The sequence below is a fragment of the Canis lupus genome, chromosome 38 (assembly GCF_048164855.1).
Source record: "Canis lupus baileyi chromosome 38, mCanLup2.hap1, whole genome shotgun sequence".
Classification (NCBI taxonomy): Eukaryota; Metazoa; Chordata; class Mammalia; order Carnivora; family Canidae; genus Canis; species Canis lupus.
In genome coordinates, this window is record NC_132875.1 from 22,187,169 (window position 1) to 22,205,638 (window position 18,470).

General features: G+C 54.5%; 1 protein-coding gene across 4 annotated transcripts in view; it reads right to left on the minus strand.

The window, feature by feature from the left end:
- Positions 1–793: 793 nt before the first annotated feature.
- TMCC2 (transmembrane and coiled-coil domain family 2) overlaps positions 794–18,470 on the minus strand; it is a 41,201-nt gene continuing 23,524 nt past the window's right edge. For 2 of the 4 annotated variants that reach the window (XM_072814915.1, XM_072814916.1), the window contains exons 3-5: positions 4,414–5,354; positions 2,874–3,009; positions 794–2,360 (exon numbers count right to left, since the gene is read on the minus strand). In XM_072814915.1, coding sequence (XP_072671016.1) covers positions 2,049–2,360; positions 2,874–3,009; positions 4,414–5,354 — 1,389 coding nt within the window. In that variant the 3' untranslated portion in view covers positions 794–2,048. Of the gene's footprint in view, positions 2,361–2,873; positions 3,010–4,413; positions 5,355–6,090; positions 6,517–15,083; positions 15,291–18,470 lie in introns of those variants that run through there. The other 2 variants (XM_072814918.1, XM_072814917.1) reach the window with 2 other exon arrangements.

Sequence of the window (18,470 nt, forward strand, 5' to 3'; positions counted from 1 at the left end):
ACAAATACAGCTGCAATTTGTGACTTCTCAGACCCACAGAACCACAGAATGTCAGAGCCCTTTGAAATGAGCAGCTGCCGCATCCATCTCCCATTACAGATGTGGGAACTGAGGCCAGAGAGGGAATAGGAAATTGGCCACAGGTGTGATTATGGGCCAGGACTCAGGAGTGAGTCCCTCCTCCTCTCACTAGGAACAGTCAGGAGGCACCCCCACACCCCCCCCCCCCTCAAGGTCCTACAGGGCTCCTGCTGGGAAGCCAGGGCCTTCTGTGAGTGCCTGTAATTGCCAGGGTGGGGAGTTGCAGCCACAGCGGGTAGATCGAGGGCCTCACTGAGGCTCCTGGCTCCTGGTGAGCTAGTGATCTGTGCTGGGGCTGATAAGGTCCAGGCAACTCCAGCAGACGCTCCTCTTGGGACTGAACCCTGAGAACTGGGGGAGTATGGACTCTGCTGCCCTCTCGTGGCCACACCGGGCCTGCCTGCTGCTGTCCTGGCTTCCAGCTGCTGGTCTTGAAGCTTCTGGCATCTCTCTCCCAATCCCCTCCCCCTGGAAAGTGCTCTGGTGGCTGGACAGGGTGGCATCATCTCACTTCCCTATCACAGAGGCCACAGCTTTGTCTGCACAAAGCAGGACGGGAAGAGTGCATGATGGTTTGTTTAGTGTGGGATCCTGGAAGAAGGTGGCCTCAGGCCAACAGGGGAGGCCCAGTCTGTTACCCAGAATCCCTGGATGCAAGGAGAGACCCGGTGGTTTCCACGGAGATGACCCCATCAACCAACACTAGACAGGATGCTTTGAAAATTTAGAGGATATTTATTTTTCAGGAAGGTCCACCATGGCTGACAGGCACGACCATTCACCGCTCTAGGGGATTTCTCTTTCATTCTGCGAGAAATGCCCTCTGTTCTTGGAAGTGCCCGTGGGAAGAAGGCTGGGATGTGAAGAGAAACCATACACAACACTCCAGAGCCTTAAAAAAATAAAGCAACAAACAACTTCCTCCACACAAATACACACATACAAAATAAATAGATGTATAAAAGAGAGGCTACGCTCCTCCCATCCTGGTTGAGGGGCTGCTTTGGGAGTGTGGGGCTGGGTGGCTTTGCCCCGTTTCCCCCAGCCAGGATTATCCAGAGGCGAAATGGTATGGAAGTGCCGGACAGCCAAGAATAAGCCCTGGCTTCCGGGAGAGGATGGGGGCAGGCCCTCTCCCTGGAGCTCAGTGGGGATCAGGTACAAAGGAACAAATAAATAAATAAATAGAATCCAACATGCTCCCAGAGGCCTAAGGGCTTAGGCTGAGGCTCAGGGGCCCCTGGGGCCTGTTTCCCTGAAAAGAGCAGATCCAGTGACAGGCAGAAAGAATCACAGGGAAAACACAAGTCCAAAAAGCCACACCCCACCTGGCCTCCAGAGCCTGCATCCTTCGTATCCTGGGAAAGGCCCAGCCCAGAAGTGAACCTCAAACCAGCTCTGGAAGGAGGGATGGACTGAGCAGGTGCCTGGAGGCTGGTGGGGGGGCCTACCCTCTGCCCCTGGCATTCTCTGAGGCCAGCAGAGCCTTGCCCCCACCGCTGCCCTCTGACTTCACCCTGACCCTCTCCGCAGGAGGGAACTGTAGAGCTTCCAGGTTGGGCTCTTCCCTAGAAGGGTCGAGGGCTGGGGCAGGGCCCTCTCCTGCGCCTATTCCTACTGGCTTTCCTGACTTGCCGCATCCTGAGTCAGCTGGGAGAAGTCCTTGTGTGACTGGAAGTAATCAGAACAGCTCATCCCAGTGTCCTTCTCTGCTCCGTTTGGCCACAGATGTCCCCACTGTCTCCAGGCAGGGCTGCACTCGAAGCTCCCCTCAGGCCAGCAGGGAGAAGGCGTCAGACAGAAGCAACAGAGAAGGGGGCAGGAGCCGCTGGAATGGACAGTTTGGGCAAGAGGCCAAACCAGACACATGAAGAAGTCCAAGGGACTTGGGAATCCCAGGGTCCCTCCTGGAGAAGCATAGCCACCTCGGGGCCAGGGAGAACGCGGGGCAGGGGTGGGCTGGCCGCTCAGCTGGGCAGCAGCACGTGCTCCAGGAGGTAGGTGAGGGAGTCCCAGTGCTTCCAGAGGAGGAAGAGGACGAGGACCAGGAGGGCGGTGCTGGTGATGCGCAGGCGCGTCTTCATGAGGGGCGTGATGAAGTTGGCGATGGTGGACACGAACACCAGCAGCACGGCCATGAGCGCCAGGATCACGTTGATGAACTTGCCCAGCAGGGCCCGCGCGTTGGCATTCTCCACACCTTCTAGCTGTACCACCTGCTGCTGCTGCTGCTGCAGCTCCAGCTTGGTGACCCGGGTCAGGCAGGACTCCACAGCCTCCTGCAGGGGTGGGCAAGCAGGAGCTCAGGGTGGGCCGGCCCCCCCAGGCCGTCCCTACCTGCCCCCCAGAGAAGGTGACAGTGCACAGGGGGCCCCTGACAAAGGTCAGGCAGGGACAGGTGGATGAGCTGTGGCTGGGGCCAGTCCTCTAATTACAACTATTTGGGGGACGGCAGGAAATCAGAGTGGCGAGGGGTGTGTGTGGTGTGCACAAGGAGATGGGGCACAACTGGCCCAATCCCGGGAGCTTCCTTTCTGGGCAGTCTAGGCCCTGGAAATCCCAACGATTCACTGGCAAGGCTGCCGTCAAAGAGCTCTGTGCAAAGGCTCGCACAAAGCCAGCCTGGGCCCACCTTGCTCCACTCTCCGCCCTGCCCCGCGCGTCCTCTCCATCCGCAGCCCATCCACCCAGCCTGTGTCCATCGGCCCCACTGGGTAAAGCCCTTGGTCTCCGGCTGCAGCCAGCTCTCTCAGCATGTCTGGGCACCCCCCAGGGTTGGTCTCTGGTCATACCTGGATGTCCCGTGCCCTCTCGTAGGACTGATAGGCCACCTTCTCCTCCATGCTGGCCAGCTCCTGCTTCAGGTTGGTCATCTCATTCTGGTGAAGCTCGGTCAGGTCATTGAGCTGCTCCTCTAGCCTCTCATACCTGGCAGGGGGCAAGGAGTGGCACCAGTCTTGGCCCCCTCACCTCCCTTCTCTCCCCAGAATCAACTTCATTTCTCAACCCGCCCAACACACGTGTTCTGCCCCATGCCAGTTTTAACAGCAAGGACAACAAAAGTTACTATATACACAGCCCTGCCTCTGTGCTGGCACTGTGCCAAGACTCCACCCACATCATCTCGGAGATCTTTACCACCCTCAACTCCACGAGGTAAATCCTAGTGTCATCCCAGAGAAGACTGAGACAGCGAGAGGTTAAGGAACCCGCCTAAGATCACACAGCTCATGAATGGAGGAGTCAGGGATTCAGGGACTTCAACGTGAGCCTCTGAGCCCTGGACTGAGATGCTCTCCTGGGCACCAGGGATATGGTGATACAGAGACACGATTCCTATTGTGCAGGCACAACATCTCTTACACGGGGTAGTTAGTTTACAGGCAGGGTGTCCCCTTAAGTTCCCAAACCTTCTTCATGTATATAAGGAAGAAAAAGGAAAAGTGCTAATTAGGGAAAAGATCGCCAAGAATCCCAGAGAGCAAATGCCAAATCCCACGTGAGAGGCATCCAGCAAAAGGGCGGAGGGGGCAGAGGGGAAGGAGGGACCAGAGACTCCAGCTTCAGTCCAATGTGTGAACGGACTGTGCCAGCAGTTTATATACTTTGATGTTACAGATTTGGACTCATTTAGCCCTCATTAACCCTAGGAGGAAGGATTCGTGTTATTTCCAGTGTATAGACAAGGAGACCAAGTGTGGGGAGCATTAACTACTTTGCTCAACATAAATAGTAGAGCTAGGAGTGGGTGGGTGGGTGGGTGGTGGAGAGACACAACTGGTGTGGCTTAGCCAGTTAAGCACTTGCATTTGGTCAGGTCATGATCCCAGGGTTCTGGGTTTGAGCCCAGGACCTCTCTCTGCCTCTGCCCCTCCCCCTGCTCATGTGCTCTCTCTCTCTCTCTCTCTCTCTCTCTTCTCTCTCTCAAATAAATAAACAAAATCTTAAAGGAAAAAAATAGAGTCAGGGTTTGAACCCAGGTACTTGGCTCCAGAGTCTGTGCTCTTTAGTCTTTCCAGATGAGAGGCCACATAGCTGGTTCCTGCCTCAGTTTCCCCTGCTGTACACGGAGCCCATAACCATCAAGGAGGGATGCTGGAAGCTCCTGAGACAGGCCGCACCTTCTCTGCATAAGCAGGTCCCACAACCCTATCTTCCAGTTGCTCCTACCAGCCTGGAGGCAGGCGTCCTGGGGCCTCCCCTGGCTCTGTCCAGCAGCCTCAGGCCCTTCTGCGTGCACGTCCCTGTGCTTCCGCAGCCCAGAGTCTGACCAGGGTGCCGTGGCCTCAGGCCGGGCTGGCGGGGCAGCAGCGTGGCTGAGGGTGGGCCTACCTGTAGCGTTCCTCCTGCAGGCACTGGGTCATGTAGGTGTAGTCCCGCTGCAGCTGAGCCTTCAGGTCCTCCATTGAGTCCTCCAGGTGGGACTGCCCCTCCTTGATCTCGCGCAGCTCCTCTAGCAGAGCGTCCAGGTTTCCGGGGGCCCCGTACAGCGCGCTGGACTTGGGGCTTCCGAGCGCCCCAGCTGGTCCAGCGCCGGAGTTGCTGCCCGCCCCGGCCGAGCTGGCGCTGGCGCTGGAGCACTCGTCGTCGCTGCCGTACTTGGGGCTGGACACGAGGGTGGCGCTGCCACTCAGCGCCCGTGCCGCCTCCTCAGGGGGCCCGTCTTCCAGAGGGTCCTTCAAGTGGGCGATGTTGTCGGCGCTGCCAAACTTGTTGCGGATGAGGCTGGCAAACTCCCGGGGCTTGGACACCACGGCGGTGTGGGTGGCCTGCGAGAGGCCCGAGAGGCTGCCCTTGACACCCTCCACCACGCCACCCCCAAAGCCACTGATGCCCGCACGCACGTTGGCACCCACGTCCTTCAGCCCCTGCTGCATGTCCCGCAGCACGTCCTTGGGCTGCCGCGAGGGCCCATTCTGCTCAATCTCCTTCAGCCGCCGGCGGTAGTGCTCCAGCTTCTTATGCAGCTGCGCAATGGTCTGGGCTGACTTCTGGTTCTTCTTCTCGAACACTTGCTTGATGCGTGACACCTGCTGCTTGTCCGCATTGTTGGCCAGCTTCAGGTACTCGGCCACGTTGTCGTCCCTCGCCTCCTGCTCGATCTTGATCTGCTCGGTGATCTTCAGGATCTTCTGGTGCAGGTGGTCAATGGCAGCCTTGGTCCGCTGGGGGTCTGGGGCCCCATCTGGCACATCCAGGCTGATGGGACCATCAGTGTCACCGTGGCTAGGGCCTCCGGGGAGGCTCAGGGCTCCGAGGTCTCCCTTGTCGACCTGGGGAAGAAGGCAGGCATGGTTCAAACATGAAACCACGGGAGGGAACACAGCAGGATTCTCTCGTGTGTCCGTGGACACCCCTGGACTTGGTTTCTCTGCCTGGAAGACAGTGCAGGATGAATAGGAAGCTTCAAGGCAAGAGTCCAAAATAACAACCACCACCACCATAGGATTCCTTTTACGAGTACCTTTTTTTAAAAAGCAAGATTTTATTTCTAAGTAATCTCTACACCCAACGTGGGGCTCGAACGCACAGTTCTGAGATCAAGAGTTCCATGCTCCAACAACGGAGCCGGCCGGGTGCCCCTACAGGTGCCATCTCGAAGGGCCCTCACGTCTGTGATCTACCTAAATCCTCACAACACCCCTGAAATGCAGTCAAGGTAGATCTATCCCTCCTTCGGCCCAGAGAGTTCAAATAGTTGCTCAGGGACATACAGCTATGAAAAATGGAACCTCTGGCCCAGAACTCTTGATGCTCCATCACACGGACCGAGCCGATCCGAGGCTTCAATGGAGTCATGAGATTGATTTCTTAGGGATGAGACAAGTTGTCCCTCTGGACTCAACCTCTCCAAAAGCCTCCTGCCTTGAGCAGGCCTCTCCCTCTGAAGCCCATACTTTAGCCCCATGCAGGCGCAGGAAGCCTCGCCACCCTCCCCACCCCGGCTTCCCTAATGCAGTTCAGCAGGTCACTTGCCTCTGCTGACACCCCACCCAGCCCGTCCATCACCTTCCAGCTGTCTCCAGTTGTTGGCAATCTCTTCCGCTTCATGATGGTGGGGGCACCCGGCCCTGCCTGGTCTCCCAGATGCAGGAGAAGAGCACGCCCCCACCAGCCCTGCTGACCAGGGCCCGAGGAAGCAGGGACTAGTCTGGGGGGCCTGAGGGTACCAGGGCCCAGCTCAGAGGGGGCAAGTGTGCAGGAAGGAGAGGATAGTCCCTTTGCACACCAGTAAGCAGGCGTCCCAAGTACATCAGGGTGGTACAGAGAAGAGAGGCTGAGAAAGGATGGGGCTGGTGGGGAGAAAGGAAAGAGAGGTCGCAGGAGATAGGAAAGATGGGAAACGGGGGTCAGATGAAAGCGGGTGGGCCCGAGTCCAGCTGTCCCACAGCCGGCTCCCCCTGAGCTGCTGAGGAGCTCTCTGTCCGCAGCTGGGTCCCCAGTGTCTTATCGCCATGCAAGAACGGAAGCAGCAGGAAATGGCTCAACCCCATGTATTTTTACACACAGCACACCCCAGTACGGCCGGTCGGATCATTCGCTCTCGGTGTGTGGGGGGCGGGATGAGGTATGTGTGGGGGAAGGGGTTCAACACAAAGAAAGAGCCCGATCACACACACCGGAACCGGAAGCAGCCTGTGCCAATTACAGGCAGAAGTCACTGGACTCCGCTTCTGCCGAGGTGCAGTTATTGGAAAACACTACTGAGAACAGAAGCCCTGCCAAAGCCAGGAGCCAGGGGACGGTGCTCCTCTGTGGGCTTCCTCTGGGGCCTTTTCAAGTCACAGCTCCTCTGGGGATACTGGGGACAACGCCAATCCCTTCTCCAATCTCTCCCCGCACGTCTGCCCTGGGTCTCCCTTGGTGTCCCCTGGCCCTCCCTCTAGGCGCTCATAACTTCAGGATCTGGCTCCTCCAATTTTCTGACGTTGTATACCAGAGGAGCCAATTCCACAGTCTACTTTAGATGGTCTGTCCTGGGACGTCTGGGTTGCTCAGCGGCTGAGCATCTGCCTTCAGCTCAGGGCATGATCCTGGGGTCCTGGGATTGAGTCCCCCAATGTGCTCCCTGCATGGAGCCTGCTACTCCTTCTGCCTGTGTCTCTGCCTCTTTCTGTGTGTCTCTCATGGATGAATGAACGAATAAATAAATGAATGAATGAATGAATAAATAAATAAACTGTCCCGAAGTCTGTCACACTAGTTTGACTTATTTAAACCCCTTTCTTTTTTTTTTTTTTTTAAGATTTTATTTATTTATTCATGAGAGATGCAGAGAGAGAGGCAGAGACACAACATAGGTTGAGGGAGAAGCAGGCTCCATGCAGGGAGCCTGACATGGGACTCGATCCCGGGTCTCCAGGATCATGCACTGGGCTAAAGGCGGCACTAAACCGCTGGCCACCCAGGCTGCCCTAAACCCCTTTATCCTGTGCTATTCCTGTAGTGATGACAAGACAGCCTATCTCTCCATTGCCCTGACTCTCAGTATCCCCACCTGAGAAATGGGGAGATACTCTCAGGTCTTTGTGAGGATTACACATGATGTCTAGCAAGCACTTAGCCCAGGGACAGAGGGACATACAGAACGCACTCACAAATGCTGTCTGGATCTAGGCAGCACAATTTGGGGTGGGGAGGGTGGGAAATGAATTTTAATTAAGAGATTATACCAACCAATTCACTCAATATTGATACCACAGCATAGATATTGAACAAAAAATTAAATTCTCTAGGAACACGTGACTTTTTTTGAGAGGAGAGCACTTGTAAGCGAGCAGTGGGGGGTGGGGGGAGAGGGAGGGGCAGAGAGAATCTTAAGCAGGCTCCGTGCTCAGCACAGAGCCCAACACAGGGCTTGATCCCACGACCCTATGATCATGACCTGAGCTGAAATTAAGAGTCAGACACTCAACTGACTGAGCCCCCCAGGTGCCCAGACTTTTAAGATTAAATAATCTGGTCCTCTTTTAAGGCCACTGTGCTTCTAAAGAGGCTCAATTCTCTTTTGCCTTCTTTGTGGGAGACAAAACGTCCAAAAAGTGAATTTTTGGGTCTGGCTGAAAGCTGGCTTGATGCTTGGAGCTAGGCAGTTTGCTGTCTCTGTACAGAGACATCTGTTGCAAGGACTGGGAGGGGTGTGGGAGGAGCTAATGAGACAAGGGATGCCATGAAAAGTAGAAGTGCTTTAGGACTCCGAGGGTGTATAAAATAGCAACTCTCCCCCTATCTTGGCTTTCCTCTGGCAGCTTGGTGTGTCTCCTCCCGTGATTTAGAGTGTGTCTAGCTTACAAATGGGAAGGCAGAGTGGAAGCCGGCTATGAAATACCCATGAATGGGAGGAGAACAGACATTCCTGGGAAAATGCACTGGGGCCTGATGGGCGGCTGGAGTGGCCCGAGACTGGGGTCCTAGCCCCCTCATATGCCCTTTTTCCCTGTCCTGGGACCCAGACTCGAGCCTGAGGGTCCCATAGCAGGACACCAGCTCCTTCCTGCCACTCCACTGGCATCGATCACACCTAGATCCTGTTGGGCACCCCCAGTCACAGAACACCTCCACTCTCCCTCCTCCTCCACGGAGGAAGGCACATGTTGGAGGTGGAGGAAGGTGGAGAGTTCTCCATGCTCCCCATCCCCCCGACAGTAGGAGGGCCCTTTCAGGACTGGACAGAGACCGTTATTAAGGGACAGAAAATAAAGGAGGTGACTGACAGCAGGCAGAAGTATATAAAGAGGAAGAATACTTTGAGAAAGGAAGAAAAGTCAAGCATAAGATGAAAAAGTATGATGGATGGAAAAAGCAGAAGGGGAGAAACAGATTTGGGGGGGAAAAAAAGCACACACACACAAAACACAAAGCACAAAGAAAAGCAATAAGATTGCAGGATTATTTACAATAGCCAAGGATGAAAGCAGCCCCAGTGTCCACGGACCAACGGATGGATGAAGAAGCAGCGGTTTATGTACACACTGGAATATTGCTCAGCCATAAAGAAGAATGAAACCTTTGGCGTCTGGATGGCTCAGTGGTTGAGTGTCTGCCTTTGGCTCAGGGCGTGATCCTGGGGTCCTGGGATCGAGTCCCACATTGGCCTTTTGTAGGGAGCCTGCTTCTCCCTCTGCCTCTGTCTCTGCCTCTGTCTCTGTGTCTCTCATGAATAAATAAATAAAATCTTAAAAAAAAAAAAAAAAAGAAGAGTGAAACCTTGCCATTTGCAATGCTACGGATGGATCTAGAGAGTATAATGCCAGGAGAAGTCAGTCAGTCAGAGAAAGACAGGTACTGTATGGGGCAGCCTTGGTGGCTCAGCGGTTTGGCGCCGTCTTCGGCCCAGGGCATGATCCTGGAGACCTGGGATCAAGTCCCACGTCGGGCTTCCTGCGTGGAGTCTGCTTCTCCCTCTGCTTGTGTCTCTGCCTCTCTCTCTCTCTCTGTCTCTCATGAATAAATAAATAAAATCTTAAAAAAAGAAAGACAGGTACTATATGATTTCACTCACACGTGGAATTTAAGAAACAAAACAAATAAAGCAAAAAAGAGACAAACAAAAACACAGACTCCTAAACACAGAGAACAGACTTGTGGTTGCCAGAGGAGGAGGGTGGAAGGGAATGGGGGACACAGGTGAAGGGGACAAAGAGTACACATATCATGATGAGCACTGAATCATGTATAGAGTTGAATCATTACTTTATACACCTGAAACTAATACAACACTGTGCGATCATTACACTTCAACCAAAAATAAAAAGAACAGCACAGAGACAGGGCAGAGGGCCTATGCAGGGTGATGGAAAGAGCACCAAATTTGGAGTCAGACATGGATTTAGACCCTAGCTCCATCCCTCCCAAGCTATGTGCCCTTGGGTAGGTCACTAAGTTTTCTGGGACTCCCTCTTCTCATCTGAAAAAGGGAGGTAACCCCACCTCCCTCCAAGGGTTGTCAGGAGGATAAAATCAGACTCTGAGAGTCTACTGGAGACTCTTTCTCTCCTTCTGCCTCTGTCCCTGCCCCCTACTCACACACTCTCTCTCTAAAATAAATAAATCTCAAAAAACATAAACACGTAAAAATTTTTTTAAATGAGTGTGCCAGGGCAGCCTGGGTGGCTCAGCGGTTTAGCGCCGCCTTCAGCCCAGGGCCTGATCCTGGAGACCCGGGATCGAGTCCCACGTCGGGCTCCCTGCATGGAGCCTGCTTCTCCATCTGCCTGTGTCTCTCTCTCTCTCTCATGAATAAATAAAAATCTCAAAAAAAAAAAAATGAGTGTTCCAACAAGTGCTTATATACAGATGCTCGTAGTAGCACTTCTCACAATAGCTGAAGGGTGGACACAACTCAGATGTCTATTAGCCAATGAACAGGCCAACAACACTGGTATATCCATACAGTGGAGTATCATTTGATCACGAAAGCAACGAAGTACAACGGTTACATACTACAGTGTGGATGAACTCTGAGAGTATCACACTAAGCAAAAGAAGCCAGGTGCAAATGGTCACTTTCTGAAAGACTCCATTGATATGAAATGTCCAGAATGGTTATATCCATAGAGACAGAAGGCAGATTAGTGGTGGCCAGGGGCTGGGGGTGGGGGAGGAGTGGGGAGTGGCTGATAAACGGATCTGGGTTTCCTTTGGGGGTGATGACGATCTTCTGGAACTAGACAGAGGGGGTAGATTGTAAAACCTGGATGTGGAAGGTGAGGGGTCCTCCAACTGCCAGCTCTGGCCACAGCTCCAACTAAGGTGCTGTTGCAGGGTGGGTCTGTGAAAGGGTGTCTGGGTCCTCCATCTTACCCTCTCATTTTCTTTTTTTTTCCTTTTTTTTTTTTTTTAAATTTACGATAGTCACAGAGAGAGAGAGAGAGAGAGAGAGAGGCAGAGACATAGGCAGAAGGAGAAGCAGGCTCCATGCAGCGGGAGCCCGACGTGGGATTCGATCCCGGGTCTCCAGGATCGCGCCCTGAGCCAAAGGCAGGCGCTAAACCGCTGCGCCACCCAGGGATCCCTCATTTCCAACAGAGTAAACGCTCTTTCTCACTCCCAACCTCCTGTCCTGGGACGGGACGGATCACTCAACCCCTGGTCCCTAGTGGGCGGGAACTCCCTGGGTTCAGCTAGAGCACAGCAGCAAGTGGGCTGCAAAGGCACCACTGCTCCTCTCTCAGAACCATCACAGAGCTTCACTCGGCCCAGGCCACCCAGCCCTCTGCCCATGCCCAGCATCCAGCAACACACCTGGAGTTTGTGGCTTCTCCAGCCCCCTCTCCTGAAGTGCCTGCCCCAAGATTAACCTCTGTGCATGGACCAGGCAAGTTCTTACAAGAGGAGAACGCTGGAGGGAGAGCTGTGCTTCCTTCCATGATGCCATTCCCTCCCAGGGAAGGCATGTCATGCTCCCCGCTCACAGTCCCTACCAGCCAGGGCTGAGGTCACAGACCTCGTTCTAAACAGTGACTGAGGTCCAAGAAGTCCTGGTGAATGTTCTAGAAGAGCCAGAGATGGGATGTTGTCTAAAGTGTCCAGGGTCCAACTTTCTCTCTTCCTCTCCCTTGCTGCCTGAACCTGAGAGCTCCCCCTCCGCGTGGCCTCACGGAGCCTCAGACTCTCCTCCCTGCCCCCTTCTGGCAGTTATGAATGAAGCCGGATTAGGCACGTTGCCAGATTACAGGAGCTCCCAGGCCCCCGGCTCCTGCGGGCCTCCCAGGCCCCCACCTCCTCCCAGGCCTGAGCTCATGTCCTCTGTTAACCTGGGTCTGGACATGGGACAACGGCTCTCTCTTGCACACCAAGCAGCCCAGCCGTCTGGATCCCTGAGGCCAGGAGCACACGGTTCATGAAACAGGCAGAAAGCATCCAGGCTCGCATGAAACTGTGCAGGGAGGAGAGGTACCAGCTACTGTGAAATGTGGATTGTGCTTCTCTTTCCTCAGCAATGGAATAAATACATGAAGCGTTTTTTAGGGTGAATCACACCAACAAGCCCCACTTACAAGGAAGGAGTTGTGTGCTCCAGACCTGTGCTCCCTCGGGCCTGCAGAGGGCTCCCAGCCTGACTTCCTTCCCCAGGGGACAAGAGCCCCTTCCTGGATTTACAAGTACTACCGTTCAGGTCCCCAGGGTAGGCTGACACAGAAGATGAGGACTTTGTCTTAGCTCTCTGCTCAGAGATCGAAAAGCCAACACTAAGGTCACTCTTAGACCAAGAAGGGAGGGAGGAAAAGAAGAGCCCTGGAGCTTCTATGCTCCCCTTCAGAAGAGCAGGGCAGCCTTCAGGCTCCCTCCCAGGGTGGGAACAAGAGGGTCTGTGGGTCTGGCCAAGCAGGTAGAGATCCATGCAGGATGCTGCTCCTGAGCAGCCTGGGCTTCCAGTGGCTAAGAGCCCCGGAGCCAAGCGTGATGGGGCTGTGGGGTCCACGTGACTCAGTAGAGATGCTTCCATCTGCTGACTTCTGACCCCAGTGACTCTGATTTGAGCACCCCTCTCGGGATGGAGAACACTCAGGATCACTTCGCTACGAGTCCCCAGAGGGAAAGGGAGGCAAGCCAGGGCCAGGGTGGAAAGGAACACTGATGGCCGGCCTCCAATCCTTCTGCCTACAGAGGAAGTTTGACCTTATGGGGAAGCTGAGAGGGAGGGAACCTGACATTTCCCACACCAGCCTGATATTCCAGCCAGAGCTGGAGAGATGATCCCAACCGCTGGTCCTGGAGTCAGGGGCTACCCCAATTCTCCCAAACCAGCAGGCACAGCCTATGGGGCTGCTGGCTCTTTCTCTTCCTGGTGGGGAAGTGAGGGCAAGTTTGAGTCTTGCTCAGTCTCAGCTCTGGACACACCATCACAGCTGACCCATGCACCCCCTGCCCCCATGCGGGAAAGGCTGGGGGGGCCGGAGGGGGGAGGTACTGGCCCACCCAGCGGTCCCACTGGTGCCTGGGAGCCTAAGCGGCTTTTCTCCAGAGGCAGGGAGGCAAATGCCAAGGCACTTACTGGAGTACACGTGGGGCGGTGTATACCCAGGTCTGTTCACTGGGGTACAGTGGGGTAAAAGACTCCTCCAGCAAGGCCCCAGCTACCACAAGGGGAACTCAAGGGGCAGGAGCCCGAGGGCCCCCGGCTCTTCTCACAGTGCCCCTTCCCCCCTGGCATGGCCTCAGAGGCTTTACAAGGAATTGCATGCTGCAACAAGGGATTCGAGGTGTGGAGCACAGACAGGGAAATGCACTCCTCATCCTTTCAGGCAGCACATGCAATCTCGAGGCAGCTGAGCCCTGGGGTGGAGGTTCCTCTAGGCCTCTGCCTGCAGCAGGCAGGTCCTCCCTCCCACCTGGCCCTCAGGCTTACCCTCTTCCCTCTATCGTCCCCTAGCCCTCCACTTTTCATCCCTTCTGACAGGCCCAGCCAATGGTTCTGGCCAAATCCATCCATTCCCCTCAGCTATTCATCCCCTGCCCTGCTGACAAAAATACCCTTTCCCACACAAATGTCCTGCACACTCCTATGCCTCCTCACATCCATGGGTTCCTGGGTGGGCCCAGAGCTACCCTCCAGCCTTGGAGCCTCCTCCGTTCTCCATCCTGCAAATTCTCCAAAAGCTCCAGGCACCCAGCACCTTGTTCCTTCTGAACTCTCTACTGTCCACCTGGGGTCAGTGCTCACCTGACCTTCATGCCCCTTCTGCCTGTCAATGTTTCTATGTAGACAGAAGCTCCTCTGGCTCCAAGAGAAGTGACACATGGCCACTGGTTTCCAGAGGCATCTGTGCCAGGGTTCACCCACGTTCCTGCACCGGACTTCCTGACCTAATCCCAGGGGCCCTCCTGCGACACTCCTCAGCCTAAGCCTGGAGGCCTGGTGTTTCCCTCCCTGCTCCCTGCTCCTGTCCACAGAGACTTCTCCGGAACAGAGACAGGGGGCCACACCTTGGGAAACCAGAGGGCAAGCCCAAGCCGCCTGGCTTTCTCCCAGCCCTGCCCAGTGAACTTCTCTCCTCCCGCCCACCAGTGGCCTCACCTGTGTGGATACCGTTTCCCAAAGCCGTGCTGGTGACAGGGTGCCAGGACCTCTGAGGCTCCAGCTTTCCACGGGCTGGGCCAGGCTGCCAGGGTCACAGTCCCTGGGCAGCACTGGGCTTGCCAAGGGAAGCCGGGGTCTGCGAGCAGGTGTGCCCAAGCTCCCAGGCTCTGCAGCCGCCATCTCCAGCCTGAGACCAGCCTGGGGATTAGGGGCGGATTGCTCTGGGAGATTTCCCCTCCCTGGGGCTCACGGGCTGCTCCTTCCCATCTGGGAGGAGACAGGCAGGATCACTGAGTAGACCCAGCTCAGATGAGTTGCCCCTCCCCCACCCTGCTCTGTCTCTCCCCATGTCCAGCTGTTGCCCCTGTGAGTTCAGTGTCTGTGAGGACACCCAGGTGTGATGGGCAGCAACTCCAGCTCCGGTGTGTATGGGGGTGCAGCACATGGGGACACATGTACCTGCACCACTCACCCAGCTGGCTGGGTACTCAGCTCATCCCCTCCCACCAGCAGAAGCCCTTCTCACAGAGCCACAGTCCCATGGACTCCCCTTCTTCACCTCCTAATGGAAGTAGGGCTCCCAGCCAGGCTTCCAGGATGGAGAGGTCTTGAAAGCCAAAACGGTTGGAGTCTGGAGGGTACTTCTTACCAGATCCTAACAGCCAGCTCAGCCTGAAGCCCATACCTCTCTCCCTGCTGCCCTGCTCACCGACTTACGGCACCATCACCCAAGGCACCCTCCCTATCCAAGCACTCCCTGGGGAGTCAGAACTCAGCTAGCCTAACCCGGCGGGTGGCGGGGGACCCTCCTCTGCCCTCAGATATTCTTCCACAAATCTACTTTCTGCTCGGACACCACCACAACTACTTCTCCACGGGCTTCTGCTCCCCATTCCCTGCTCTCCTCCCTGCCCCACGCCCATCCCCCTCAGCATGGCCCAGGCAAAAACACCCAAGATCAAACAGATGGCAAACTCACAGCAGTTCTTTCCTCCTTGGACTTCATCTGGACAATCCCAGCAGGAAATCCTGTGAGTGGCCAGTAGAGGGGGCCAGAGGGCCACAGTTGAGGAGAGCAAGCCGGGTGCAGGGGAATGGGATGCCCAGCAGGGTTCAGGGCCAGGCTGGGTCTCTCCGGGAGGCTTCCGAAGCAGAATCACCAGAGACCCGATCTTGCACCTACTTGAGCCAGGCGAGGGACTCAGGGCTTAAATACTGAGGGTTCACACGTGGTTAGGGTGGTCCCAAGAAGGTGCAAAGAGATAAGAAGGGCCCAGGGCTATCTCTGGGGCCCAACGCCAGGGCATGCAGCCCAAAATACCAAAAGCAGGAGTCCCCACACCCTGCGCTCATGGAAACCTTACAAACACTAATGGTGGCCGATGACTTGGAGTTTGTGACCAAAGGAACCTAGCAAAAGCACTTCAACAGGTCCCAATTGTGGGGGCCAGCTCAGACACATGCAGTCAGGGATATGAGGGTCAGGGAATACTTCCAGCAGCTCCAACACCTGCAAATGATCTCTCTCCTAATGTACTTGATTTTTACTTTATGCTTTGGCATAAAGCATAACTCTTTATGCTTTGGCATAAAGCATAACTTTGGCATAAACACTGACCCTCCCTCAATATTTAGAATGACCAAATGGCCTATCTCATTGAGCTGCCACAGAAACAGTCTATCAGGGATGCCTGGGTGACTCAGTGGTTGAGCATCTGCCTTTGACTCAGGTCGTGATCCCGGAATCCAGGATCGAGTCCCACATCGGGCTCCTCCCATGGAGTCTGCTTCTCCCTCTGCCAATGTCTCTGCCTGTCTGTGTGTGTGTGTCTCTCAGGAATAAATAAATAAAACCTTAAAAAGAAAGAAAGAAAGAAAAAGAAAAGAAAAGAAAGAAAGAGAGAAAGAGAGAAAGAGAGAAAGAGAAAAGAAAGAGTCCATCTATTGCAGCTCCGTCCACAGACACAGCCCGATCTTTTCATACTAAGACATGCCTCCCCTCCCAGAACTAATGACAATCCTACAAAATAATATCTAAAGCATAAAAAGGTAAAGCATATCGGGACCAAAATGTTTTTGCACTCAGTCTCAATGCAGGTTAGATAATAACATTTCGGCTACTTCTAAATTATTGTCAAAAGACTTTACCTTAAAAAAAAAAAAAAAAAAAAAGACTTTACCTTTTTCTAAATCCATAGCAGCTCTTACTGATTTTTTTTTCAGTATTTTTCACTGTAAAGGTTTTGTTTTTTTAGGATTTTATTTATTTGTTCATGAGAGACATGGAGAGAGAGGCAGAGACACAAGCAGAGGGAGAAGCAGGCTCCACGCAGAGAGCCCAACGTGGGGCTCGATCCTGGGATGCCAGGATCATGCCCTGGGCCGAAGGCAGGTGCTAAACCGCTGAGCCACCCAGGCGTCCCAAGATTTTATTTTTAAGTCCTCTCTATACCCAACAAGGGACTCAGAGTCATAACCCCAAGATCAAGAGTTGCACGCTCCACCAAGCCAGCCAGGTGCCCCTGCAATAGTGTTCTAGCTACTTCAGAAATTTTGGTTGGAAAACATCTACGATAGTGTTCTAGCTACTTCAGAAATTTTGGTTGGAAAACATCTACAAAAAATTTAAAAAGCCGTAATTTTAAAGGCCTCATTTTTTTATATTATAGGTCAAGTCAAATTCAGCATAATGCCTAAAATACTTCAAAAAATGTTCATTGAATAAATGAAACAATTAAAAAAAAATCTCTCCTAAAAAAAAAAAAAAAAAAATCTCTCCTTTGCCTCCCTCCTTTCCAGGCTCCACCAAGCTAAACTCTTCCACCTTTCCTTACAAGCAGAACAAAAGGAGGCTGTGGCAGCAGGAGACAGAGGTGGGGAAGAGGCTGAGTCAGCTAAGCTCTGGGTCCTTCTCAGGGGGTCTCACTCCCTGGACTGCCCAGGATCACAAAGGCTCTAAAGCACCAGAAAGAGGTTGAAAAGCCACATTGCACCACCAAAATGACCCAGAGGTCACCATACACAGGCTTCCGGTGTCTCCCCAATGGGAGGGTTCAGCTCCTCTGCTCCACGGACAACCCACCCATTAGCACAAACTGACCAGCAGGAAAAAGGGGTAGAGCTCAGGGGTGAACCAAGAGAAGAAACAAATAGAAACCAGGGGTAGGTCTGCCAGGAAAGCCAGAGGAGGAGAAATCCCTTTTCCTCTGGAGTCTCATCTTGTCTTTACATATGAAATGCTCCCTGACCTGCCAAGGACACAGGACTTCCTGCCCTGGGGGTGGGGAGGCCAGAGCCCAGGGAGTCGTGCTGTGGTAGGAAAGGTGATGGGAGCCCTGGATTTGTGTCTGAGTTCCGTACCTGCCATGGGACCTTGGTCAAGTCTCCATGGGCCCTGAGGCTCTGTGTCCCCAAATGCAGTGGGAGGCACATGTGAAGAGCAGGGGAGCCTGGGAAGGCCTGGATGAAGGGGAATGCATCACAGGAACACTCACCAAGGCTGGGCTCCGTAAGGGATGGCCAAGCCTTTCCGGGGCACAGCAGAGGGCCTGGAGCCCGAGGCCTGCCATAAACCCTCACCCTTCTGCCCACTAGCTCTGTGGCCTCCACGGGCCCTTCCTCATGGCAGTCTGGCAGAGGAGGCCCTCGGGAACAAGAGTGGTACCATCAGGAGGCAGGAGCACCCAGCCCTGGACACTCTCCATAGCCAAGCCTCAGTTTTCCTGGCTGCAGAATGGTACATATGATCATGAGCTCCCCGGGCTATAGTGAGGATATGATGGGAACACGTCTGACACGTAGGTGTTACCGAACAAGATGACTCGCACTGAGGCTCCCTTGCCACATGTGTATGTCCATGCACACGCATACACACACCACAGTCGCTCCACACGGTGCTCGGGAGACCAGGCCTGGGACAGAGAGCCAGAACAGCAGCTGCCATCTGAAGCCAAGTGGATAGCGGCAGGTGGATGTGGAAGGGCTACAGTGGACACTCAAGTACTGCACGTGGAAAGGACACAAGCCACACAGCAGCCTCCTTCTGCAGAGAGAAGGTGGCTGCTGAGTGGATGCCACCACGCGTACTTGCTGCTAAGTCCTGGTGGCCTGCTGCCCTGCTCCCCCACGGCCGCCGCTGCTTCCCGCTTCCCTGGCTGGCAGAGACACAGGTCCCAAGTCAGCTCAGGCAGGGTAGCCCTGTGGCTCCCACTCACTCATGGGTGCAGGCAGCTGGGCTGGGGCAGGTGTCTCTGGTGGTACTTGCTCTACTTTCCCAGGTAGCCTGAGTCTGGGGTGACAGATGGGCTGCCACTGTCCTAGGAGGGGACACTGGATGGAAGCCCCACTCCTGCATAGGGCCAGCAGG